The sequence below is a fragment of the Serinus canaria genome, chromosome 25, assembly GCF_022539315.1.
Source record: "Serinus canaria isolate serCan28SL12 chromosome 25, serCan2020, whole genome shotgun sequence".
Taxonomy (NCBI): domain Eukaryota; kingdom Metazoa; phylum Chordata; class Aves; order Passeriformes; family Fringillidae; genus Serinus; species Serinus canaria.
This window is the reverse complement of record NC_066338.1, coordinates 13,254,212-13,281,009: the sequence shown is the minus strand read 5'-3', so window position 1 is coordinate 13,281,009 and position 26,798 is coordinate 13,254,212. Positions and strand designations below refer to the sequence as shown.

Here is a 26,798-nt window from a genome sequence, read left to right as displayed (position 1 = left end):
CGCTTCAGCTGCCTCCACTGAGATCTCTCTTCTCCTGTCTTGCACTTCTTGTTCTCTCCTTGCATCTATTTCAGCCTCACGAATGTCTCGCTCTCGTCTCTCCCGTGTCTCTCTCTGTCTGATTGCGGCCACTTCTTCCTCCCTTTCCCTTGCCCGGCGCTCAGACACCTCCACCTCCAGCTCCCGTTGACGATCGATTCTCCTCTCTCTCAGGGCCTCTTCCCTCTCTCTGACCCGGGAGATTCTCCTCTCTTCCTCCTCACGCTCACTGGGACGTTCTCTCCTTCTCAGCTCCTCTCGTGGTTCCCGGATCTCACGGCGCACTTTGACATCGGCTTCAGCTGCTTCCACTGAGATCTCTCTGTCCCTTTCGTACCTCAGAGTTTCTCTTTGTCTCCTTCCATCATCTTCAATCTCACGAATTTCTCGCTCTTGTCTCTCCTCCCTTTCCCGTGCCCGGCGCTCGGACACCTCCAGCTCCAGCTCCCGTTCACGGTCGATTCTCCTCTCCCTCCGGGGCTCTTCCCTGTCTCTTCTTGGGCAAATTCTTCTGTCTTCTTCAAGCTCACAGGGACGTTCTCTCCTTCTCAGCTCCTCACCTCGTTCCCGGATCTCACGGCGCACTTTGACATCGGCTTCAGCTGCCTCCACTGAGATCTCTCTTCTCCTGTCTTGCACTTCTTGTTCTCTCCTTGCATCTATTTCAGCCTCACGAATTTCTCGCTCTCGTCTCTCCCGTGTCTCTCTCTGTCTGATTGCGGCCACTTCTTCCTCCCTTTCCCTTGCCCGGCGCTCAGAGACCTCCAGGTCCCGTTCACGATCGATTCTCCTCTCCCTCCACGGGTCTTCCCTCTCTCTGACCCGGGAGATTCTCCTCTCTTCCTCCTCACGCTCACTGGGACGTTCTCTCCTTCTCAGCTCCTCTCGTGGTTCCCGGATCTCACGGCGCACTCTGACATCGACTTCAGCTGCCGCCACTGAGATCTCTCTGTCCCTTTCGTACCTCAGAGTTTCTCTCCGTCTCCTTCCATCATCTTCAATCTCACGAATTTCTCGCTCTCGTCTGTCCTCCCTTTCCCGTGCCCGGCGCTCAGAGATTCCCACCTCCAGCTCCCGTTCACGGTCGATTCTCCTCTCTCTCAGGGCCTCTTCCCTCTCTCTTCTGGGGCAAATTCTTCTGTCTTCTTCAAGCTCACAGGACGTTCTCTCCTTCTCAGCTCCTCACCTCGTTCCCGGATCTCACGGCGCACTTTGACATCGGCTTCAGCTGCCGCCACTGAGATCTCTCTCCTCCTGTCTTGCACTTCTTGTTCTCTCCTTGCATCTATTTCAGCCTCACGAATTTCTCGCTCTCGTCTCTCCCGTGTCTCTCTCAGGTTTCTGGCGGCCACTTCTTCCTCCCTTTCCCGTGTGCGGCGCTCGGACACCTCCACCTCCACCTCCCGTTCTTGATTCACCCTCCTCTCTCTCATTCTCCCTTTTCTTCTGGGATCATCTCTTTCCTCCCTCTCCTGCTCCTCCCGGATCTCCCTTTCCCTTTCCGCAGATTCCAGCTCCCGTTCCCGCCTTGTTCTCCGTCTGTCGCCGCGTTCCTCTGGCTCTGCTCTCCCACATTCCCCGAGGTCGATCTCTAACGGTTCCTCCAGGTACGACTGATGTGGCCGCCTGAACTCCGGACATTCCAGCTCAGCCGCCCGGCAGCTTCTCCCTTCCAGCTCTCTTTGTTCCAGCTCATGCCGGCGGTGGCGGCTCCTCTCTTCCCGGAGCAATTCGGGTTCCCGTGGCCGATTGTCACCTTCTCCATCTGCTCCTCGTGGCCACTGGGTTCTTTCATCACGCCCTGGCTCCTGGCGGCTCCACCGGTCCGGCCGTGGTTGGGGTTCTCGGCGTTGCCTGCCTGTCCTCACGTCTGCCAGTTCTTCCTCCCGGAGCCCCTCCCGGTCTCTCCTCTCTCCCTCCCGTCTGTCTGGCTCCGGGGGCTGCCGCCTTCTCCGGCTCTCCCGCTGCTCGCACGGCTCCTGGCTCCGTTCCCGGTGTTCCCGAAGGATCAGCTCCCCGCGTGGTTCCACATCCGTCCTGCTCCGCGTGCGATGTTCCTGCTGATCCCTCCTCGTTTCCTCCGAGATTTCCACCTCCCTGACCCTGAGGTTTCCTTGCAGCTCAGCTTCACCATTCCTCTCCCAGGTTTGTCGTTCCTCCTCCTCCTCCTCCTGGAGCTGCCGGCGGCTCCCTCTGCTCCTGAATTCCGGCTCCCGCAGGGATTTTCCGCCGGTCGGGATCTTTGTCCTCTGCACCAGGAACGGGGCCCTCGGCTGGAACCAGAAGCAGCACTTGGCCACCCGGAACACCAGGAGGAGGAACTCGTTAAAATCGATGTCCCCGTCCCCGTCCCACTCCAGGAACTGCAGGATCTTCTCGATGGTCTGAGGGTCGTGTGGCTTCTGCAGGGAAAAACACGGTGGGGGAAAAAGGGGATTTTTGTCTTCCTGCTCCTTGGGGGAGAAATGCAACAATGGGAAGAGTCATAGGAATTCTCCTTCCATCTCTCAAAATCTCACTTTTAGGGCTCAGCACCAGCTGTGGGAATTCATTCCCCAAAATCCCCCCTGGATCCCCCTTTTCCCCAGGCTGAGCCCCCCCAGTTCCTTCAGGGTTCTCCATTCCCTTCCCAGCACAAAAGAACCCAACCTTTGGTGGAACCCTCCCCGTTCCCTTTCCAGAGAGGATTTTGCCGTTCCCACATCCCAGCCCTTCCCCGCAGCGCTCACCACCAGGGAATCTGCGAATTCCCTCTGGATGAGCTCCCTCATCCTCCTGCGGCTGAGCCCGGAGCCGTCCCCATCTCCCCGGGCGTGCTGCTGGAAGACGCCGACGATGGTGGCGATGCTGTCCAAGAACGGGGACATCCTGCAGATCCGAGCGAGCCTGCGGGGGGACAGGAGCAGACCAAGGGCTGGGGGAAACCCTTGGGAAGAGGGAGAGGAATTCCTGCTGGGAACACATTCCAGGGTTTTAGTGGGATGGGGAGTGGCCTCTGGCCTCGCCACTGACGTGTTTGGGTGACGTCGGAGCGGGAATGGTGACGGGGATGCGGTGACGGGGAGGGACCTGGTGGTGCTGACTCAAGAGATGCCCCCAGATCCTGCCCTGTGGGGTTATCCCATGGAATATTTCCTTGGAATGGACCCTAAATGGAGGCAGTCCAACCCCTCTGCTGTCCAGGAAGGTCTCTAAGGTCTCCATGGAGCTTCTCCTCTCCAGGTGAACCCCTCCAGCTCTCCCAACCTTTCCCCAGCCCTTGGAGCATCTCCATGGCCTCATTCCAGGACTTCCTGGTGTTCCCAAGATCCATCCCCGTGATCCCGGCGAGAGAAGCTTTAACCCAACCCAAGACAAGATCTGGGCCAGAGACCTCAAAAGCTGCGTCTGGAAACCTCCAAAGCCGCCTCCTCCTTCCCTCCTTCCTCCCTTGTGGGATCCCCAAGCCTCCTCTGGGGAACCTCCGTGCCCGATCTGATCCCGGGGAGCTGCGCCGGGCCCCATTCCCGCCTCCGGAACGTGCCCGGGCACACGAGCACTCCCTGCCCCATGGAAACGCCGGAATTTCCATGGAGAAGGGGCCAGTGCTCCAGCTGGGAGCTGACCCCACACCCAAGGAAGCCCCCGGACTTCTCCCCATATTCCCTCCCCTCAAGGACAACCCAACAATTCCAACAGGGAGAAACCCCTGGATACTCCCAAAACCTGCCGGGAGCGACTCTGCCGTCCGCCGGGAATCGCGGAGAAACACCAAAATTCCCAACCAGGGGAACATTCCCGGCGAAGGGAACGTTCCCAAGGGAGCCACTCACCCGAGTCACCGGCGGGATCCAGTGGGATTCCTGGGAAGCCGTGCGGAGCGAGGCGAGGACGGGGCTGCTTTTATAGGGTCCCCGTTGGGCTTGGAGAGGAGCCACCCTTCGTGGACGTTGTCCTGATTCATCCTGGGCCAAGCCCAGTCCCAAACGGGTTATTTGGCTTTATCAACCCTTCCCTATCATTTTCACCCCGAAATAGCAGCGGGCTCTTCAGGCCGGTTCCGCCTAATCCTGGAAAATCCTGGCTGTAAAATCCTTTTTATGGCCGCCTTTCGGATTTTTTGGGGAAATCTGGAAGGGCTCCAGAGCGTGAACGGAGGAGGGTGGATTTCAGTGTAAATATTTGTGTTATGGGTGGGAGTTGGTGTCTTCAACGCCTGCAAAACCACACGAAAATAGGAATTAATATTTAAATTAAATTAATTACGTTAATTAAATTAATTGAAAAGGAAATTTAAGTGCTGATGGCAGCAGAGCTCAGGAGGAGCAGGTCAGGGACTGATCTTTATGATGCACAAAATTTGTCCCACACTTCCGGAGGGGTTTTTGGTCTCTTTTTTGTGCTTTTCCTTTGGAGTTTCAAGCCCGAGGTCGCTGAGGTTTGGATCAGGAAAAAGGAAGAAGATTTCAGCCCTAAAATCTGGGTGAGATTCCCCAAATCCTCCTGATTTTGTCTCGTGGGACACCCCTGTAGAGTTTTATTTTTACTTCTCATTAATGAGTATTTGGCCATAGTATCCAACATAAAAAAATCAACCCACCACCACCTTTTTTAAACGATTAAATGAATTTTTAAATGGATTTTTGAACGAGGAAATTGTCATCAATTGATGGCTTTTCATTGAGAAAAATCACGATAAAACTTCTAATATTAATTGGACTATTTTAATTTCGACTTGGCTCGATTTTAATTAAAAATAAAAGCAGAATCCTCTGCTGAGAGGTCGATTAATGCTGAATTTCCTCCGGCTGCCCTCGGGCCGTAATTACCTCACAATCTCCTTATTTTTTAATTTAATCTTCGAACGGCAAATTAATTAACTCTTCCTTTATTCCCCAGGAGCTCTCCCAGCACTTGGAGGAAATCTGGAAAATTCCAGAGCCTGGATTTGGGGTTTGGAGGGGGGGGCCGAGGTGACGGGGACATCACGGGGGCCACCTCAGAGCAGGAACTCGTCCCGCAGCCTCGCCCGTGGCTCACCCTGGGTGTAGGAGCCCAATTAATTAACGCTGGCTAATTAATAACCTCGGGGACACTCAGCCCAGGGATTTGTCCCCAACGTTCATTTTTGGGCTTTCTTTTTATTTATTTATTTTTTTTTTTTTTAAACCTGGATTAAATTACCCTGGTGCAAATTAGGCCCCACCTGGGCCATAATGACACCCTTGGGACGCTGTAATTTTGGGGTGATTATGCAAATGAGGGGGCCTGTAACTGTCTGGAATCCCCACCCCAGGGGCCGGGGCCGCGCGGGAGCCTCGGGAATCCGCCTTGGAAAAGGTCCCTGGCCTCGGGAGCGCTTTCCTGGGACTTGGTGACATTCCCGGGATGAGGCAACGAGGCTCCAGGCACGTCCTGGCAGTGCTGAACCCCTTTTCCTGCTGGGTTTTCCCCAAAAATGCTTTTCCCAAAGCTCCAGGCACGTCCTGGCAGTGCTTGTGGAACTGGGGTGGGATTTTTTGGGATTCAAGGTTCCTCTCCATCCCAAACCATTCCAGGATTCCCTTGGCTGGTTTGGATGGGATTTTAGGGATCAATCCTTCCCTGGCCCAGGTGATTCCATGGATTCCCCATCCCTGGGAGTGCCCAAGGCCAGGCTGGACCCACCTGGGGTAGGGGAAGGTCCCTGCCCATGGAACTGGGGTGGGATTTTTTGGGATTCAAGGTTCCTTTCCAGGATTCCCTTGGCTGGTTTGGATGGGATTTTAGGGATCAATCCTTCCCTGGCCCAGTGATTCCATGGATTCCCCATCCCTGGAAGTGCCCAAGGCCAGGCTGGACCCACCTGGGACGGTGGAATTTGTCCCACCTGGGTTCGGGGTGTGCTGGGACACTTTTCCAGCCGGGATGTGGACGGGCAGTGGGATGAGGTCAGCGCGGCTCATTCCGGCCCGGAGCACCAGGACTCCTGACCCCGCTCATCCTGTTTGTCCCCGTCCCCGTCTGTCACCTGTCCCCAATCAGCGCCATCGGGGCCCGGCCGAGGTCCCCACGCCTCGTCTGAGGTCGGTGACACGCAGGACACGGAGCCCTGGGTGCCACCTCCGACGTCACCTCCGAGACGGCCCCGAATCCCACAGCGGCCTCAGCCCTGAATCAGAAATCCCAAACCAGAATCCACCCCCACCCCACGGGGATCCGGAACTCCGGAATTCTGCCGGAATTCCTCGGATCGGGCCCGGAGGGCGGAATTTTGGGATGAATCCTGGGGGTGGTCTCAGCTGTGGACATGCCAGGGGAGGGTTGGGAATTCCGGATATCCCACCCAAAGCAGCACCGGGAATCTTTTATAGGATCGGGATTCTGGCCTGGGAATTGCAGGGCCTGAAACGCCCCTCCCCCAATTCCTCCATCTTCAGCTGCTCTTTTCTCATTAATGAGGATTTTCCAGGAATTAATTGCTGGCCCTTCCCAGCCAGACCCTTCCATGGACACCCCCGGCAGGAATTGGGCAGGAATTGGGCAGGAATTGAGCAGGAACTGGGCAGGAATTGGGCAGGAATTGAGCAGGAATTGGGCAGGAATTGAGCAGGAATTGGGCAGGAATTGGGCAGGAATTGGGCAGGAATTGGGCAGGAATTGGGCAGGAATTGGGCAGGAATTGGGTAGGAACTGGGCAGGAATTGGGCAGGAATTGGGCAGGAATTGGGCAGGAATTGGGCAGGAATTGAGCAGGAATTGAGCAGGAATTGAGCAGGAATTGGGCAGGAATTGGGCAGGAATTGGGCAGGAATTGAGCAGGAATTGGGCAGGAATTGGGCAGGAATTGCGGGGCAGGAATTGAGCAGGAATTGGGCAGGAATTGGGCAGGAATTGGGCAGGAACTGAGCAGGAATTGAGCAGGAACTGGGCAGGAATTTAACAGGAACTGGTCAGGAATTTAACAGGAACTGGGCAGGAATTTAACAGGAATTGGGCAGGAATTGGGCAGGAACTGGACAGGAATTGGGCAGGAATTGGGCAGGAACTGGGCAGGAATTGGGCAGGAATTGGGCAGGAACTGGTCAGGATTTGTTATTTTGGTTAATTTGGTGATTTTGGTTATTTTTACCCCGGCGGGGTTGGGGTTCAGGCGGTGCCGGGGCCACGCCCGGGGCTCAGAACGGGTTTGGTGAGAGGGGTGGGGAGGGAGGGGAAGCAAAGGGAGAGGAATGAGGATGTTGGGATGGGAACTGGGGCTGGGCCGGGGGGCCGGAGCGGGGCCAGGGCCGGGAACGAGGCTGGAAAAGGGAACGGAGAATCCCGAGGGAGCTGGGAGGGTGATCCCGGAGAAAAGGGGGGTCCAGGGGGGATCTGGGATCTGCCAGGGGGGATTTGGGATCTGCCTGGGAGGATTTGGGATCTGCCAGGGGGGATCTGGGATCTGCCAGGGGGGGATTTGGGATCTGATCCAGGGGGGATTTGGGATCTGCCAGGGGGGATTTGGGATCTGATCTGCCTGGGGGGATCTGGGATCTGATCTGCCTGGGGGGATTTGGGATCTGCCTGGGGGGATCTGGGATCTGCCAGGGGGGATCTGGGATCTGCTGTGGGGGATTTGGGATCTGCCTGGGGGATTTGGGATCTGAACCAAGGGGGATTTGGGATCTGCCCCCAGGGGGGATTTGGGATCTGATCCCAGGGAATGGAACAGGACAAGAGGGAACGGCCTCGAGCTGTGCCAGGGGAGGCTCAGGGTGGGAAATTTGGGAAAATTCCTCCTGGAAAAGGGAAAAGGGCTTGGAAGGGGCTCGGGGAGGGTTGGAGTGGCCACTCCTGGAGGTGTCCGGGGAATTCCTGGAGATTCCTCGGGATGGCCCAAGGGGGGGATGATTCCAGCTTGGACTCGGTGATCCTGGAGCGCTTTCCTTGGATGATCCTGGAATTCTCCTGGATCCGGCAGCGAGCGGCGAAATCTTTTCCCACAGTGCCACCAAGTGGCTCCGGGATCCCCTGGAATGTCCCGCGCGCGGATTTGGGACGGGGACACGCGGGGAAACTGAGGCACGAGGAGGGAAAAGGGCTGGAATTCCTCGCGCTGCTCCCACTGCAGGGCTGGGAGAACTGGGAGAGCTGCGAGTGCCCTAAATGGCTCAGGAAGGTCGAGTCATATTTTATTTTATTTTATTTTATTTTATTTTATTTTATTTTATTTTATTTTATTTTATTTTATTTATTTTATATTTTATTTTATTTTTATTTTATATTTTGTATTTGATATTTGATATTTTATTTTATTTCATTTCATTTCACTTTATTTTATTTCATTTTATATTTAATATTTGATATTTTATTTTATTTTATATTTGATATTTTATTTTATATTTTATTTTATTTTATTTTTTATATTTTTATACTTTATTTTTTATTTTTAAATTTTATTTTATATTTTACATTTTATTTTATTTTTGATATTTTATTTTATTCTATTTTATTTTATTTTTTTATTTTATTTTTTTATATTTTATTTTTTATTTTTTATTTTATTTTATATTTGATATTTTATTTTATTTTATATTTTATATTTTATTTTATTTTATTTTCTTTTATCTTTGATATTTGCTATTTTATTTTATATTTGATATTTTATTTTATTCTTTTTATTTTTTTTTATTTTATTTTTTTATATTTTATTTTTATTTTTATTTTATTTTATATTTGATATTTTATTTTATTTTATATTTGATATTTTATTTTATTTTATATTTGATATTTTACTTTATTTTATTTTACTTTTTATTTCATTTATTACTGCAGCTTTTATCCCTCTTTTTGAAGGTTTTTATCCTTCTTATTACTGGATTGATCCATGTTTTCCCAGCTTTTTTCCACGCTATCCCATTCCCAGCGCTCCTTTGCCGTTTCTCCCCATTTTCTCCTTCCTCCTCTGCTGAGAGCTGCGGGAATTCACCCAAATTCCGGCTTTTTTTCACTCTTTTTGCCTCATCCCCAACAGATTCCCAAACCTCCCCATTCCTCAGGGATTTCCATCCCTTCCTCTCTGTGATGAAATCATTGGGATCAAATCCTCCCTTTCCCCCGAGCTCTTCCCGCTGTCCCGAATCCCCCCTGGCGCTGAGAAGTGTCAGAAATTCCCCTAATCCCGTTTATTTCCCGAAGTTAATGAGGATATTTCCATTATTCCATTATTGGATTCCAGAGCTCCCCTGGAATTCTCCGGATTTGAATAATCCCACGATTCAAATCAGGGATCCTTCCCTTGCTTTGAGACACTTTTAACGAATCCATCACTAATGATCATTAAGGAGGAATTAATTAAACCCTTTCGGTGCCTTCTGAGCCCCAAACTCACCAACTGCATTTTCCTCTTCCCTTTCCCCACCCTCCTGGGCAGGGCGGGATTTTTCCGTGCTCCCTTTGCTCATTTTCCCATTCCTTGGAATGTTTTAATCCCATTTTTGGGGGATGTTTTCATCCAATTCTTTGGGATGTTTTAATCCCATTTCTTGGGATGTTTCACCCAGTTCCTTGGGATGTTTTAATTCAAATTTTTGGGACATTTTCATCCCATTCCTCGGGATGTTTTAATCCCAATTTTTGGGACATTTTCATCCCATTCCTCGGGATGTTTTAATCCCATTTTTTGGGATGTTTCACCCAGTTCCTCAGGATGTTTTAATCCTTTGGACATTCTCCATTCTCGGGATGTTTATCCATTTTGGAGTCACCCCATTCCTCGGGATGTTTTAATCTCATTTTTCAGGATATTTTCATCCCATTCCTCGGGATGTTTTAATCCCATTTTTTGGGACATTTTACCCAGTTCCTCAGGATATTTTAATCTCATTTTTTAGGATATTTTCATCCCATTCCTTGGGATGTTTTAATCCCATTTTTCAGGATATTTTCACCCAGTTCCTCGGGATGTTTTAATCTCATTTTTCAGGATATTTTCATCCCATTCCTCGGGATGTTTTAATCCCTTTTCCAAGATGTTTTCACCCAATTCCCCCACTGGAATCCCTTCCATCTCTATCCCCGATTTCCCAGAAATTAAGGGCTCTGCTCTCCTGCTTTGGATAATCCTGGTGATAATTTTTTAATTGGGAAGCGGGTGTCTCACAGCGCTTCGGAAACTGCTGGAATCTCCCCTAATTCCATGAGAATCGGGATGGGCCTGGAGGAAGCTGCTGGGGCAGGGAGGAGGGAGCAGCTCCCCCCTGTTGGACCAGTTCTCCCAGTGGCCTGCCCAGTTTCCAGTGGCATTTCTGGCTGGTGACACCGGGACGGGAGCCGGGACAGGCTCTGGCCCTTCCCAAACATTCCCTGGAGTTCCTTCTCCATCCCTTCTGGATTTTGGAGCTCCCAAACGAAACCTCCAGGCAAAATCCACCTCCCCTGGGGGTCCTGAGGGGTTCCGAGCCTTCGGCAAACTGGGAGCTGCTGGTTTAACTGGAATTCTCCGTGCCTGGAAGAGCCTCTGGGGGGTGGGGACTCATCCCAGGAAAACGTGGATTCCAGGCTGGATTCCAGCTCCCCAAAATAAATTCGGGAGCAGCCCCAGCCCTGGGGTGCTGCTGGTGGTCCCCAAACTCAGATCCAGCCCAGAATTCCCTAAAAAAAAAAAATTTCTCATCCGTGGGGAAGGAGCTCCTCGAGTTTTATTTCCGAGGAAAGTTTGCTTTCCTCAATATTCCCACCATTTTAATTTGGGAAAACCATCAGGAAGGAGGATTAAAAACGCAAAGGCAAAACCAAGAATGAATTAAAGCAGACTCTGAGCCTCCTCCTCCGTCCGTGGGAGGCCAAAAGGCGCCGGGTGACGAAACAGGACCCCGGCTGCAATTCCCACTGGGATCATTTTCCCATGATTTATTGCGCTTTTCGTTGGGCAATCCAGCTGAGACACTAATTAAGCTAATTAAGAGATGATTGAAAAGCAGCTTTTTTTTTTTTTTTTTAATCTCACCTGAAGCATTTTCCTCTTTTTTCGTAACTCGCAGGAAGCTCAGACTCACCCGAGCCGGGCAGGGCCCCCCTTCCTTCATCCCAATCCTATTTCTTGCCCCGGAACCAGCTCTGGCAGCGGGAAAGGCAGCGCTCCACGATGCTGGAGGTGCAGGAGTTGAGGCGGAACGGGCTCCGTGGGGACGCTTGGGATTTGCTGTCCTTGGCATCTCCGGCGTCCCCGAGTCCCTGGGATTGGGAGGCGCAGGGATCCGTGGAGATCCCACTTTGGGACGTGCAGGGATCCGTGGAAATCCCACTTTGGGACGTGCAGGGATCCGTGGAGATCCCACTTTGGGACATGCAGGGATCTGTGGAAATCCCACTTTGGGAGGTGCAGGGATCCGTGGAGATCCCACTTTGGGAGGTGCAGGGATCTGTGGAAATCCCGCTTTGGGACGTGCAGGGATCCATGGAAATCCCACTTTGGGACACGCAGGGATCTATGGAAATCCCACTTTGGGACGTGCAGGGATCCATGGAAATCCCACTTTGGGAGGCACAGGGATCCCCCAGGATCGTGCCCTGGGCCTGGCAGGGCTGGTCCGTGCCCATCTCCACCACCTCGAGGGCGCAGGGCTCGGCGGCCGGCAGCTCCTGGCGCAGCTTTTCCAGGCTGTCCAGGCAGGTCCCGGCGGTTTCGGTGACCCCGAGCTCCTCCTGGGGCAGCGGGAAGGCGTCGGCGGTGCCGGGGGGACACAGCTCCACGGTCAGGATGGATTTCTGCAGCGGGAACCTCATCAGGCACATCCCGGGGCTCTCGAAGGTGAAGGGTTCTTCTCCCGAGCTCTGGATTTTCACGGGATCCGCGCAGGGCCCGGAGGTGACCCCGAGGGGGACCTGGGGGGGATCGCAGGGACAGGAGGGACAAACGTCCTGGCACGGGCAGGGATCCGCCGGGGAATTCTGCTCCGGGGCCACCACGGTGCAGGGATGGCTCTGGGCAGCCTCTTCCAGGCAGGAGCAGGGCGGGCACTGGGAATTCATCTCCCTGGGATGGAGAGCTGCAAGAAAAGGGAAAAATTTCGCACCCAATCCCATGAAAAATCGGGGGGAAATTCCTCATTTTTTTCACTTTTCTCTTCAGGCTCCCAAAATCAGCTTTTCTCATCAAAATCTGCTCTCAGCCAAACAATTCCAATGATTTGCCAGCTTTTCTTTTGGGATAACAATGGATTTAATTCACATTTTCAGGTTTATAAATTTCCCCAATTTTTTTCCCCCTTCTCCAGTTTGTTTTTCCCTTTTCCAGTTGTTTGGAATGGATCCTGGAGCTCCTGGCAGGATGGGGTTTAATCCCACTAAATCACCTGCTGGAACAACAGGAATTTTCCAGAACACCCTTGGGAATTCCGGAATTCCAGCCAAGCCAGCGCGAGGGAAGGATTTTACCCTCAGAAACCTTTACCCCCGAGCAAACTGAGCCCCATAAATCCCCCTTTTTCAGCTTTCCAGGGAATCTATTCTGGAAAAGACCCCCTGGATCTGCAGGATCCCAAGGAGACTCACCGGGTGAGGATCGGCAGGGCAGAGGCGGCCGCGTTATCCCGGGATGTTCCTGCTGTGTTCCCGGGCCTCCGGAGCCGCCGAGCCCCAGGCGCCCGGAGCTCCCCACGGCCTCGCTCCGCCTCTGCCCCGCCAGGGATGATTTGCCTAATTATTTTTAATGGAAAACGCCTATTTCCGTGGCTGGAGCCGGACCTGGAGCTCGGGAATTCACGTGGCCCCGCAGACGCCAGGGAGGAATTTGGGAAATGAGTGGATTCCCGGCCAATAATCACCCGGTGACGGAGCAGCTTCTTGGGATGCTCCAGCACCCTCCAGCCCAGCACCTCGTGAGGACCATTAGGGACAGGATGGGATGTGGGATTTGGGGGATTCTTTTATTTTTAGCCACGTCTTCTGACCTTTTCCTGCCCTGTTTTTCCACCGAGCTGCTGGAAACTCTTCGCTCACCGCTCGTCTCGTGATGTTTTCCGTCCGCTCCCCAAGTTCTGACTCAAATCCCGTCTCCGTTGTCGTGACGGTGACGTTGTCCTCGTGTGGGACGAGCGGGCAGGTGACCCGAGGAGGGACCACCACCCTTTTCCCTTCGTTTTACCCCAAACCCGCTGAATTCCACCCAGCTGGAAATGCATAAACCCAAAAACGTGAATCGAATCTGTTCCCTTCCCCTCCAAAAAAAAAAAAACCACGTTGGAAAACCATTGGAATCGTTCAGCCCATAACAGATTTGAGCAAGAAAAGCTCAAAGGGAGAGTTTGAACAAAAAAACATTAAAAAAAAGGAGGAAATTTTTCCTGCAGTCAGCAGCAAGCTCCCAACCCAAGGAATCACAAATCCCAAATTTATTGATTTCCTGGAAATGACCAAAACCCACCGCAGCGAACACCCAAATTTGGAGGGAGAAGAGGCAAAACCCCCCTGGGTCGCCTGGTGGAGAACGGCCTCGCCTCTGGTGCGAGTCACTCCTGTCCCTGGTTGTGTCACCGGGTGACTTCGGGCTGGGTGGCAGCGAGCAGAGGAGAATTCCAGAGCCTTTGATGTCTCGGGGGAACTGGTTGGGTCTCTCTTCCCTCTTTTCCAGGCTGGGACGGCTTTTCCGCGGGGAGAAAGCGGCGGCTCCGAGCTGCGACTGCTGCGTGAAGTTTGTCACCTTCTCGGGCTGGGTGTGACCTCCTGGCACCAGAAACGGGCACAAAAACCACCCCAAAGGCCACTGGGATCGGGGAGTTCACCCCTCATCGCCCTGGGTGTCACCTGGTGGAGCTGGGACACCCGGGACAGGTCCTGGAAGATCCTGGAGATCCTCAAAACGTGAAGATTTCCCTGGAGGCCGACGGCCAAAATCCCGACGAATCAAATTTGTATTAAAATCCCGACATCAAATTTGTATTAAAAAGAGAAATCAAAGAATTGTGGCCAAAATGAGTAGCGGGACCAGGGCAAGGATTGTCCCCAGTGCCCACCCTGGGGAGGGGAATGTCCAGGGCTGTGTCCAGGTCTGGACAGTCATGGAAAGAGGGACAGGGAGGGGCTGGAGCAGGGCCAGGGATGGGAACGGGGCTGGGGAAGGGTCTGGAAAATCCTGAGGGAGCTGGAGGGGGCTCAGCCTGGAGAAAAGGGGGATCCAGGGGGAATTTTGGGCTCTGCCAGGGGGGATTTGGGATCTGATCCCAGGGAACGGGGCCAGGACAAGAAGGAACGGCCTCGAGCTGTGCCAGGGGAGGCTCAGGGTGGATATTTGGGAAAATTCCTCCTGGAAAAGGGAAAAGGGCTTGGAAGGGGCTCGGGGAGGGTTGGAGTGGCCGCCCCTGGAGGTGTCCGAGGAATTCCTGGATCGTGTCTGGAGCTGTGTCCGATTTGTGTCCCACAGCTCGAGACCAACCAAGCCCACCCAGATATTCCAGGGAGCTTGAGGAAAAGGTGGATTGGGAGATGCTGAAGGATTTGGGGATGATCCTGGGGCCTCTTTGAGCCGTCCAAAATATTCACGGAGAGGCTCTTCCAACTGAGAGACTGAGGGAAAACTGACCAGATTATCAGGACTAAAATTCCCAGCAGAAGGAATATTGTGAGAGGGCCAAGCCCCTTCCAGAGTCCCATCCCACCTCCATTCCCCAAATGCTCCAAAACACCTTTTTTTTTTCTGAGTTTAATCCTGAGGGGGATTGTTTCCAGGCTGCCTCATCTGCATTTCCCAGTCCGTAGGAAATACGTGGACGGGGAATTCCTCGAGCCTCACATCCCACCTCGGCGACATCAAAAATTATAACGTCGAGCGAAGTAATTGAAGGATTGGAGCAGAGCAGGTCTGGATTATTAAATATTTGATTTCCATACCCCTGAGGTGTCTCACTTCCGGAGCCACGGACACCAAAATCCTATAAAAGGATTCCTATTGTCCTGTTCCTCAAGCCAGTTTTGGTTTCATTTGGTGCTCGCTGGTGGAGAATTGGGTAAGTCCAGCTCGGTTTCCTGGGAAGTCACCTCCTGGTTGGGGTTTTTTATTTTTTTTTCATTTTGGAGCCGTGCAGAAGCAAATTAAAAGACTTGAAAGTGTTTCTGCTTGGGGATATTGGGGTTGGGATTCCCCCAGATTTTAATTCCGTCTTCTCCGGGGTTTTTTTGCTGCGGGTTTTGCTCTTTCTCCGTGGAGGAGGACGAAATTCTCTCTCTGTCCTCACCGACTTTGCTGCCTGCTTCACCCAGGGAATTGTTGGCGTTGGGAGAGATCAAAAGGCCAGGCTGGGACTTCAAAGGGGAGGAGTGGGAGGGGTGATAAGGAGTGGAGACTCTCAGGCTGCCAGGGAAGGCCGTGCCTGGGAGGAAGGATCGGGGTGGGAAGAGCCAGGCAGATTTTGTGGGAAAAGCAGCCGGGCAGAGCCTTTCCTTGGGGAGGTTTTCCAGCACGGAGCCGCCTCTGGTGTCCTCTGGATGAGGGCGGGGTGTTCTGAAGCCTTTTTGGGTGAAATCAGGGAAGGAATGGGAAAGGTTCATCCCCAACCAAGGGGAGGTGTGGGCACGTGGAGGCTTCAGACCTTGCAGAAAACCAAAAAGGAGCCCAAACAATTTTTTGCTTCCTGTTTTGAGAGGAAGCTGCTTGAAAACAGCTTCAAATTTGTCTAGAACGCTTTCATGTGGAGTCACTTCCTCGCCTCCCGGCTGTTTTCCCAGTTCAGGATCGGGTGGGAAAAGGATGATGGAATTCTCTTTATAGACCAGCCTGGAATGTTTTTCACACCTTTTCAATTTTATCCCTTTCCTGTTTCCAGCCTCCCCCCTTCCCCCCCCAAGAATGCGCCGCGCCACCGGCTGCCCGCTGAGCCAGATCTGCATCCCCCCTCCCGCCGTGCTGGTCAGGAGCTTCCCGGTGAGATCCAGCCCGGATCCCTGCGGCTCCACCGCCCTCCAGTGCCTCCCTCCCCGCAGGAGCCCCTGCTGCTACCCTGGCACCACCACCTTGGTCAGCCTGGGCAGCCTGGCCCAGGTCGCCGGCTGCGCCAAGCCCTGCGGCCTCGTGGCCACCACCTGTGTCCCCCCGTGCGGCCAGGGCGTGGCTGAGTGCAGCACCAGGTGCAGGAACCCCTGCTGCTGCTGCTGGGTGACCGAGAGCTGCACCAGGAGCCAGGACTGCTGCCAGGAGGTGGCCAAGCGCTCCACAGGCACGTGCCAGGATCCCTGCTGCCAGGAGGTCACCAAGTGTGTCACCACGTGTCAGGATCCGTGCTGCCAGGAGGTCTCCAAGTGTGTCACAACCTGTCAGGATCCGTGCTGCCAGGAGGTCACCAAGTGTGTCACCACGTGTCAGGATCCCTGCTGCCAGGAGGTCTCCAAGTGTGTCACCACCTGTCAGGATCCTTGCTGCCAGGAGGTCACCAAGTGTGTCACAACCTGTCAGGATCCGTGCCGTCAAGAGGTCACCAAGTGTGTCACAACCTGTCAGGATCCGTGCCGTCAAGAGGTCTCCAAGTGTGTCACCACGTGTCAGGATCCCTGCTGCCAGGAGGTCACCAAGTGTGTCACCACGTGCCAGGATCCATGCCGTCAAGAGGTCACCAAGTGTGTCACCACGTGTCAGGATCCATGTTGTCAAGAGGTCACCAAGTGCACAACCACGTGTGTGGATCCGTGCCGCCAGGAGGTCTCCAAGTGTGTCACCACGTGTGTGGACCCGTGTTGTAAGGAGGTCTCCAAGTGTGTCACCACGTGCCAAGATCCCTGTTGCAAGGAAGTCACCAAATGTGTCACCACATGCCAAGATCCCTGCTGCCAGGAGGTGTCCAAGTGCACCACAACATGCCAAGATCCGTGTTGCAAAGAAGTGACCAGGTGCACCACCAGGTGTGTGGATCCCTGTTGTAAGGAAGTCACCAAATGTGTCACCACGTGTCAGGATCCCTGCTGCCAGGAGGTCTCCAAGTGTGTCACCACGTGTCAGGATCCCTGCTGCCAGGAGGTCTCCAAGTGTGTCACCACGTGCCAGGATCCCTGCTGCCAGGAGGTCACTAAGTGTGTCACCACTTGTCAGGATCCCTGTTGCCAGGAGGTCACCAAATGTGTCACCACATGCCAAGATCCCTGCTGCCAGGAGGTCACCAAATGCACCACAACATGCCAAGATCCGTGTTGCAAGGAAGTGACCACGTGTACCACGTGTGTGGACCCGTGTTGTCAGGAGGTCACCAGGTGTGTTACCACGTGTGTGGACCCGTGCTGTCAGGAGGTCACCAGGTGTGTCACCACGTGTGTGGACCCGTGTGCCAAGAAGGCCCCCAGGGGCCTCACGCCGTGTTACGACCCCTGCTGCAAGAAGGTGACCAAGTGGAGCAGCCCGTGGGTGATCCCGTGGTGCAGGAAAGGCGCCAAGTCCAGCACCAGATGTGGAGATCCCTGTTCCAAGAAGGGAAACAAGTCCAGCTCCAGATGTGTGGATCCGTGCTACAAGAAGGTGCCCAAGTGCTCCAGCCCGTGCCAAGATCCGTGCTGTGTGACCAGGTGTGACCCCAGGTGTGTGGACACCTGTTGTCAGGAGGTCACCAAGTGCAGAACCAGGTGTGTGGATCCCTGCTGCCAGGAGGTCACCAAGTGTGTCACCACCTGCCAAGATCCCTGCTGCCAGGAGGTCACCAAATGTGTCACCAGGTGTGTGGATCCATGTTGCAAGGAGGTCACCAAGTGCACCACCAGGTGTGTTGATCCGTGTTGTAAGGAGGTCACCAAGCGCGTCACCACGTGCCAGGATCCCTGCTGTGTCACCAGATGTGCCACCAGGTGTGTGGATCCCTGCTGCCAGGAGGTCACCAAATGTGTCACCACGTGCCAAGATCCCTGCAGCCAGGAGGTCGCCAAGTGCACCACCAGGTGTGTCGATCCCTGCTGCCAGGAGGTCACCAAGCGCGTCACCACGTGCCAGGATCCCTGCTGTGTCACCAGATGTGCCACCAGATGTGTGGACCCGTGCTGCCAGGAGGTCACCAAGCGCGCCACCAGATGTGTCGATCCCTGCTGCCAGGGAGTCACCACATGTGCCACCAGGTGCGTGGATCCGTGTTGCCAGGGGGTGACCAGGTGCCAAGATCCCTGTTGTGCCACCAGATGTGCCACCAGGTGTGTGGACTCCTGCTGCCAGGGAATGACCACCTGCCAAAATTCCTGCTGCCAGGGAATGACCACCTGCACCACAACCTGCCAGGACCCCTGCTGCCAGGGAGTGACAACCTGCCAGGACCTGTGCTGCCAGGGAGTGACCACCTGCCAAAATTCCTGCTGCCAGGGAGTGACCACCTGCCAAAATTCCTGCTGCCAGGGAATGACCACCTGCCAAAATTCCTGCTGCCAGGGAATGACCACCTGCCAAAATTCCTGCAGCCAGGGAGTGACCACCTGCCAAAATTCCTGCTGCCAGGGAATGACCACCTGCACCAAAATTCCACCTGTCAGGGAGTGACCACCTGCCAGGACCCCTGCTGCCAGGGAGTGCCCCCCTGCTCCACCACCTGCCCAGCCCCGTGCTGTGTCCCCAGCTGTCCCCCTCCGTGTGCGGATCCCTGCTGTGCCCCCCAGTGCCGTGGAGGCGTCCAGGTTGTCACCAGGTGTGCCGACTCCTGTCCCACCACCTGCGTCACCCAGACCTGCCCGGTGTGCGGCCAGCGCTGCTCCGTCTCCAGCTGCCCGAAATTCCGGGCTCGCTGAGGGGCTCTGGGGTGGGATCCCAGGGAGACCCCGCTCCCCCGCAGGGGTTTCCTGGCGGAATCTCCAGAGGAAGAGTAAATCCTCATTTTCCTGGCGTTCTGCCCCGTTCCTGCTGTTTTTCACCTCAAGAAAGCGCCGTTCCTCACGGGACGTCACCGAGCGATTTCGTGCCCCCGGGATGATTCCCCGGGAGAAAGAATCCGCAGTTCCCCCTCGCACCAGGAGTGTGGTGGAGGAATTCCCTCTTCCCTCTCCCTCCTGATCTTTTCCCTTTCCGTGTTCTGAAGCAATAAAAGAAACGATCTTGGCATCGGCCTCCCGCATTTCCTTTGCTTCCCGCCCTCTGTCCTTTTCATTCCTTTCCCAAAATCCCGATTTTTGTAATAAAAAATGCTGGGGAAGGTCTCGCTGGGATTGTGGAATGGCCTGAGATGGAAGGGGACACACGGGGATCATCAAATCCAACTCCTGGCCCTGCCCAGGACACCCCAAAATCCCTCAGTGTCCTTGGGAGGGTTGTCCTGGAGCTCTGGTGGGTTTGGGATGGTGACCATTCCTTGGGGAGCGTGGTCAGAGCTCCCACACTCTGGTGGGAAGATCCTTTTCCCAAAATCCACCCCAATTCCCACCCCCTGGCACAACTCCAGCCCTTCCCTCAGTCCTGACAGACCTGATATCCCAAATCAATGTCTGATATCCCAAATCAATGTCTGATAGCCCAGATCAATGTGTGAAATCCCAGATCAATGTCTGATATCCCAGATCAATGTGTGATATCCCAAATCAATGTCTGATATCCCAGATCAATGTCTGAAATCCCAGATCAACGTTTGAAATCCCAAATCAATGTGTGAAATCCCAAATCCATGTGTGAAATCCCAAGATCAATGTGTGAAATCCCAAATCAATGTCTGATATCCCAAATCAATGTCTGATATCCCAGATCAGTGTCTGATATCCCAAATCAATGTGTGAAATTCCAGATCAATGTGTGAAATCCCAGATCAATGTCTGATATCCCAAATCAACGTCTGATATCCCAAATCAACGTATGAAATCCCAAATCAACGTCTGAAATCCCAAATCAATGTGTGAAATCCCAGATCAACGTGTGAAATCCCAGATCAATGTCTGATATCCCAGCTCAACATCTGAAATCCCAGCTCAGGTGGGACTCCCAGCCTGGAAAAACACCTGGAAACCCCAAAAAGGGGGATTTTTCCAAGCACTCCTCCATCACTCGATCCCAAACCCCCAAGCGGGGGTCGGAACCATCCCGGGAGGCTCCCGAGGTTGAGCTCGGCCGGGAGCCGGGCCCGGGGAGGGTTTGGCGGAGCAAATCCCGCTGGGAATGCGGGCGGGAGCAGCGGGGGCGGCGGCAGACGGGGCGCGACCGTCTGGGAGCCGCCACCCAAGATGCCCCAAGGCCCGGGGTTGGTGACAACCTGCGAGCTCCGCCCTCGGAGCTCCTCTGATCCCGGCACAAATCCTCCCCGTGGGGTTTCGTTGGGCTCCAAAACTCCTCTAAAACTCCTTAAAATTCTGTGCGAGCAACTCCGCCCTTCGCTCCTGCTCCCAAATCCCTCGGTTTTCTGGGAAATAAAATGTAGGTGGGGGAAAAAATGGCTTTTGGATTAATTTTTCCCTTCTGGCGTGGCGCTGGCAGGGTATTTCATCCTTCACATGTCCATAAAATTCAGATTTAAATCATCTCGGAGCAGCAGAGAGCAGAAGGATCATTTCCAGGGGAAAAAAAACCAAACAGGAATTCTTCCCGTGTGACCTCCTGGGTGTTTATTCCACACCTGTGAAATTAAAACAAGCAGAAAACTGCTGCTAACTGCCAGGAAATGTTGTAGAATCCCTCTGGTTCCTCTGTCAGGTGAGCTCTAAAATTTCCATGGAGATCAAAGCAACTTTATCCACTAAAATAAAAAATAATCCCGAGGGAATCCAGAGATTTTTCCGGAAAAAAAGGGAGAAAATCAAAGCAAAGAAGCCAAAGAGATAAAAGAGGTGAGGAATATTTTAATTTTTTTATTCTGTAACCACAGCCAGTTCCTCCTTCCCAGATTTAATTAGTCAGGTGCTAATTGTCATTCTTCCCTGAGCGCTCACCTTCCGGAGTAAACAGGAAAAGAGGCCGGAATGGCGGGATTTGGGTTCCTGTCACCTCTGGGTCCAAATTGTCCCTCGGGCACGGACTGGAGGAGCCACTCACACCCAGGTGAGGCTTGATGTCCTCTCCTCTCATCCTCCTGGCATCCCAAAAATTCCAGGGTTCCCGGAGCCACCTGGACACTGCCCTGGAGCTGGGTCAGACCCTCCCACCTCGACAGGTCCTTGTGGGAATGAGGAGAGGGGAAAGTTGGGTCTGATGAAGGCCCGGGAGGGTTAATTGGAACCAGGAGAGTTTGGGCAGGAAAACGGGGAGAATCCCTGATTTCCGTGAGAATCGATCGAAACACACAGAAAAAAATTCCTTTTCTTGCTCGGGAAAATGGGAATTTTGGGTTGGAGGGGTCGGACCTTGACCCCGTGTCCAGGTCTGGAGAATCATGGAAAGAGGGATGGGAAGGGGCTGGAGCCTGTCCAGGGGTGGGGAAGGGTCTGGAAAATCCTGAGGGAGCTGGGAGGGCTCAGCCTGGAGGAAAGGGGGATCCAGGGGGAATTTGGGATCTGCTGGGGGGATTTGGGATCTGATCCCAGGGAATGGGGATGGGACAAGAGGAAACATCCTCGAGCTGGGCCAGGGGAGGCTCAGGGTGGGAAATTTGGGAAAATTCCTCCTGGAAAGGGTGGGCAGGCCTGGGAAGGAGCTCAGGGAGGGTTGGAGTGGCCGCCCCTGGAGGTGTCCGAGGAATTCCTGGAGATTCCTCGGGATGACCAAGGCGGGTTGGACACAGCTTGGACTCGACGTTCCGGGAGATCTTTCCCAATCTCAGGGATTTTGGGATCCTGGAAAATCTTGGGCCCTTCAGCACAGGACGGCACTGGACCCTTGGAGCTGGGGGTGCCGCCCTCGTGGAATTCCCTCACGGAATTCCCTCTGGAAGGCCCGACCTGCCATGGAGGAGTCACCGGAGCCACCGGAGGACGTCGCTGTGGGGTCCTGACTCACCGACCCCAACGTGACGACTCCAAGGACTCCAATTGCCCATAAACGTAATGGAAGTTCCCAAATGAGTGCTAATTAGGGATAACGATCCGGCCCCGTGACGTTCCCACGTGGCCGAGCGCGGGTCCCTTTACGTCTCCCGAAATAATCCACTCTTGGAAGGCCCCAATTTCCTGCTAATCAGAGTTAACAACAGGGTGTAAAACAACTCGGGGTAGAAAGGGAGGTGCAGGACCGGTCCTCAGAGATGGTTTTGAGGTGAGCCTGGAGCACGAGGAGATAATGAGGAGCTGTTCCAACCGGAATATGGGATATTCCTCGGGAAGATAAGAGTTGGAAGCGGCTCTGGGGGGAAATTTCCACACCCGGCAGCCTGAGGAGGAGAAAATGAGGAGGGATTCACCTGCCTAAAAATTCAGCTCCCAAATCCGAGCTCTGCCGGGTGCAGTTTCTCCTCCTGTGACAAAGGAGGTGTTTAAGAGGAGCAAACCACACTCTGCCAGTCCCAGTTCGTCCCCGGAAAACCCTCGGGGGCAGCGGAGCCTCTGGGGAAGGGGGACAAAGTTGCACGTGGGGAGCTGAGTGTGTGGAAAAGCTGAGGCACCCGTGAGGTGGCCAAAAGCCCCGTGGAGATCCGTCAGCCCCGGGTGGAATTCCAGTACGAGCGCTGGGAAGGAGCCGGTGCTGGGGCCTGGAATTCTCCGGGAGACTCCGGGTTTGGGGCGTGAACAGGACGTGCTGCTCGTGCTGGGTTGGTTGGTTTTGGGGTGGGTTTTTTTTCCCCCTATTTCGCATTTTTGTGATGGTCACGTTCCCATCTCCGTGATTGGAATATCTGGGAGAAAGGTGGATTTTTCCATAATCAGCAAAACTTTAATAAAAATTGTATCCCGAGCCTAAATCCCACTTAAACTGGAGCCTTTTGTACTTTTCTGTGAGGGAAAAAGGTCTTTAAAATGAGGATTACTCTCTGCCTTGAATGGCTTGAGGTGTTCCTCAAAAAAGCTGGAGTTGTGTCCCCACTGGAATTTCCAAGATTGGAATTAATTGGTGTTAATCCATGGAGGGGAATGGGTTGGATGAGTGAAATAATTTAATTTATCAGGAAAACAGGGACCTCAAGGTTTTGTGGGAGCGCTGGAGGATTGGCTGTGCCTTTCCATGAGAATTAGGACAGGGCATTTCTCATAGTAAATCCAATTAATTATCCATCTTCCCTAATAACAGCCATCCCAGGTTGGAAAAACTCCAGGTATCAAAACCCAACATTTATGGAAATAAGGCCACGGAAACGTCCCAGCGCATTAAATCCCTTTCTGAAAACCAATTAATTCAGCACCCGCTGGTTTGTCTTTTTTTAATGACTCCGCCATTCCCGCTGGGAACCGCATGACCGGCACGGGAGAGCGCGGCTGGCTCAGCATCACCTGCTTTCCTGGAAGAGGGCTTCCACCAAAAATTAGGATGACAAACAAACATGCAAAGCATGTGGAGGTGGAGCCTGCCGGGGCAGTTTGTGGTCAGTGTCCATCCCCCTGGGCTCCCGCGTTTCCGGAGCTGACGCCACTCCGGCCGTATAAAAGGTTTGGGTTCCGAGGATCCCGCCAGTTCCTTTGGCTTCTCCGTCGCTCGCCAGGACCGGTGACCCGGTAAGTCCTCCTTGGCTTTATCAGGGAATTTTTATCAGGATATCTCGTGGAAAAGAGAGCTCACTCCAGGACCCGGGAGAACTTCGCTCCTGTGCTTCTCTTCTGGGATTTGTCCTGGAATTGGGGATTTTATTTCGGGTTTGCTCTGCCTGGAGGAGCTTGGAGATGTCGCCTCCTCCGGAGCTGCGGCTGCTTCTCCTCCTCCCTCCTGTTCCGTCCTGGTTCATTTGCTCCTGCCTCGTTAAGGCTGGGAATTAAATAAATTAATGGATGCTGTGGAGCAGCTCCTGGGACTTCAAACGGGATGGGTGGGAAGAGGCTCCATCCAGAAGGAGGGAACTGCAGAATTCCTGCAGGCAAAGCCGGGGGAGACCTCTGGGAGGAGCCAAGAGGAGGAAATGAGCTGGAAATGGGAGCTGCAGCCTCTGGGCCAGCCCTTCCCTCGTGGATGGATCAGCCCCATTAATCCCCCCAAAAATCCCAGGATCTGGAGGATCATCAGGATGGGAGAGCTGGGAATGTTCAGCCTCTGGAGACCTCAGGTCCAGGATCTGCAGGGGCTCCAGGGAAGCTGGAGAGGGACTTTTCCTCAGGAACTGCAGGGACAGGACACAGGGAATGGGTTTACATTGAAATATGGGAAATTTAGGTTGGAGATTGGGAAGAAACTGTGAGGGCCCAGGTTATTCCATGGATTCCTCATCCCTGGAAGTGTCCAAGGCCAGGTTGGACAGGTCTTGCAGCGACGTGGTCTGGGCTGGAGCGAGATGATCTTTGAGATCCCTCCCAACCCAAACCATCCCATGATTCCATAGGATAATGGCAGGATCTGTGGCCTCTGGGCTTTGTGGTTGGGAATTCCCAGCCCGGGGGACGTGCCCAGGTGGGCGTGAGGATCTGGCAAGGAAGAGACGAGCCCTGGAACATCTGCTGATGGAACTGGGAATAGGAGAACCTGGAGTATTTTTGAGTTATGGCTTCCACAAAGTTGGCAATCCCGTAAAATTCGGGATTTGTGGCTCAAGGCTTCCTAACAGGTTCCCAATGAAGGAAGGGGCTCTCTGGCAGCGTTAATTCCATGAAAACCCCTGGGATTGGCTCACAACGCCGAGCTCACAGATCTGATCCCTGCAGGAGCCGTTCCCTGAAAAGCTGGACTTGATGAGACCCTTGTGGGTCCTTTCCAGCTCCAGAACCCAGGAATCCTGGACTCAGGATCTTTTCCTAACATTCCTTTCCTCAGCCGAACACGAACCCACCGAGACCTCACACCGTGAGTCGCGCCTCGATAAGCACGCACCGACATCCTGATCATTTTGTTTTTGTCTCTTTCCCAGCTTTTTCCCAGCTTTTTCCCAGTTTTTTCCTGCTGCCCCAGCACCTCCCCGAGATGTCCTACTACTACGAGCAGTGCAAGCAGCCCTGCCTGCCCCCTCCCTGCCTGCAGAAGTGCGCCAAGTGCCCGCAGCCCTGCGCCACCCAGTGCGTCGAGGTCTGCCAGGCCCCCTGTGCCACCCAGTGCCCCACCACCTGTGTCACCCAGTGCGTGGAGCCCTGTGCCACCCAGTGTGCCACCACCTGCGCCCCGCAGTGCGTGGACGTCTGCGCCAAGCCCTGCTCCAGCCAGTGCGTCGAGGTCTGCGCCCCGCAGTGCGCCGACGTTTGTGCCACCCAGTGTGCCACCAGCTGCGCCCCTCAGTGCGTGGACGTCTGTGCCACCCAGTGTGCCACCAGCTGCGCCCCTCAGTGCGTAGATGTTTGTGCCACCCAGTGCTCCACCAGCTGCGCCCCTCAGTGCGTGGACGTCTGTGCCACCCAGTGCCCCGCCCAGTGCCCCGAGCCTTGTGTCACCAAGTGCGTGGAGCAGTGCCAGGCCGAGGTTTGCAGCACCAAGTGCGTGGAGTCGTGCGAGGCCGTGTGCCTGGAGCCCTGCTCCCACCCCTGCTGATCCCCGGGCCCCGACGGCGGCTCCGGTGACCGCGAGGAGCCGAAGCCGCGGGTTCGGGATGGAAAACTCGGCTCAGACCCATCGGCAACGCGACGTCCTGCTCTGATCGTCCCACCTTGTCTTCGTCCTGGGAAACGTTTCCTCTCTGAGTGCTCCCTGTGTTTTCTCTTCTGCTCCTGCCATCCCAGCCTTTTCCCGCCGGTATTCCCAATATTTTAGCGTTGGGAATCCCAGGGAGCGCTGTCAGCAGCTGGTGGTGGAAGAGGTCGATGTTTTTCCCTTCCCGTTCTCCTCTTGTCTCTTCTCAGTCTTGTAAATCCTCTGTGCAGCAATAAAAAATGACCATCGATGGCACCAGCTGTCTTTTGTCTTTTTTCTCCCCATTTCCACCACTTCAGGCCCCAAAATATCTTCCCAAATTTCTGTTTTCAAAGCGGTTGGGGAGGGTTTTGTGCCCGAAGTAAAAAAAAAACATTTTAATGTGGAGAAATTCCTACTAATTTGACGAGGAAATCATCGTCTGGTCAATTCTTTTCTGAGAGATGCTTGAAATTATTGGTAGAAATTTGATTTTCAGAGAGAGAATTTTGGTCTTCACAGTCTGGGATTTTGGAAGGCGAATTTAAATCGAAGAAAGCCTTAAATTAATTAAGGAATTGAACACCCGGAAGGCACAGTTTAAATTAAATTTAAATCATTAAATTTAATGATTTAAATTAAATTTAAATCAATAAAATTAATTATTTAAATTAAATTTAAATCAATAAATTAAATTAAATAAATAAATATTTTAACAAATGAATACATTTTAAATAAATTTAAGTCTCTTCCACCTTTATTCTGGATAAGTTTGAGGCTGAAGGTGACCCCATGGTCTGGTGGGAGTTAAACACAATAAAAACCCCAAATTTCAGAGATAAATCTCCCACTGTGTCCCGGGCTGTGCCTGTGGCTTTCTTCCCGTGCTGGCCACGCCATTTCCACGTCTGGGAATGCTGAAATCTCTCCCCACCTACCCCCTCATTACGGGAAGGGTGGGGAGCACTTAATCTGGAGAAGAAAAGAGAGATATTCCTACTCGGGGGCGTGCCCGCAGCGTTTCCAAATCGCCTTTTTAATGGGCAGGTGGGGAGGGGACGAGCAGGTTCCTCTTTGTGTCCCTGGCTGTCGACACCAGGAGGTGACACCAGGAGGTGACACCAGGAGGTGACACCAGGAGGTGACACCCTCAGGCAGGCAAAAAAAACCCAGCTGGGGAAGGCAAACACCCGAGAGGCAAAGCAGGAGCGGGAATTCCGCCCAAAAATTGGAAGTGAGGAATCAGCAGCTCGAGTTCCTCCGTGGAATTTGAGGATCTGCCTCA

The 26,798-nt window shown here is 53.5% G+C and overlaps 3 protein-coding genes across 3 annotated transcripts in view; 1 reads left to right on the top strand and 2 right to left on the bottom strand.

The window, feature by feature from the left end:
• Positions 1-2,937, bottom strand: part of NCSTN (nicastrin) — a 15,588-nt gene extending 12,651 nt beyond the window's left edge. Inside the window, exons 1-3 of the mRNA XM_050984830.1 lie at positions 2,769-2,937; positions 1,434-2,441; positions 81-801 (exon numbers count right to left, since the gene is read on the bottom strand). Coding sequence (XP_050840787.1) covers positions 81-801; positions 1,434-2,441; positions 2,769-2,906 — 1,867 coding nt within the window. The 5' untranslated portion in view covers positions 2,907-2,937. The remainder of the gene's footprint in view (positions 1-80; positions 802-1,433; positions 2,442-2,768) is intronic.
• A 7,724-nt stretch (positions 2,938-10,661) lies between these two features.
• LOC108963511 (corneodesmosin-like) lies at positions 10,662-14,258 on the bottom strand. The gene is made up of 2 exons (XM_018924263.3): positions 12,535-14,258; positions 10,662-12,029 (listed from the first exon to the last, which is right to left on the bottom strand). The coding sequence occupies exon 2, from the start codon at positions 12,010-12,012 to the stop codon at positions 11,074-11,076; it is 939 nt and encodes a 312-aa protein (XP_018779808.3). The 5' UTR covers positions 12,013-12,029; positions 12,535-14,258; the 3' UTR covers positions 10,662-11,073.
• A 9,092-nt stretch (positions 14,259-23,350) lies between these two features.
• LOC103824005 (keratin-associated protein 9-3) lies at positions 23,351-25,789 on the top strand. Its single transcript, XM_009099207.4, has 2 exons — positions 23,351-23,487; positions 24,825-25,789. The coding sequence occupies exon 2, from the start codon at positions 24,878-24,880 to the stop codon at positions 25,433-25,435; it is 558 nt and encodes a 185-aa protein (XP_009097455.1). The 5' UTR covers positions 23,351-23,487; positions 24,825-24,877; the 3' UTR covers positions 25,436-25,789.
• Positions 25,790-26,798: the final 1,009 nt, after the last annotated feature.

What these genes read in the sequence shown, in the direction of transcription:
- LOC108963511 (XM_018924263.3), bottom strand. Translation starts at nt 12,012, where the DNA reads ATGAATTCCCAGTGCCCGCCCTGCTCCTGCCTGGAAGAGGCTGCCCAG.
- LOC103824005 (XM_009099207.4), top strand. Translation starts at nt 24,878, where the DNA reads ATGTCCTACTACTACGAGCAGTGCAAGCAGCCCTGCCTGCCCCCTCCC.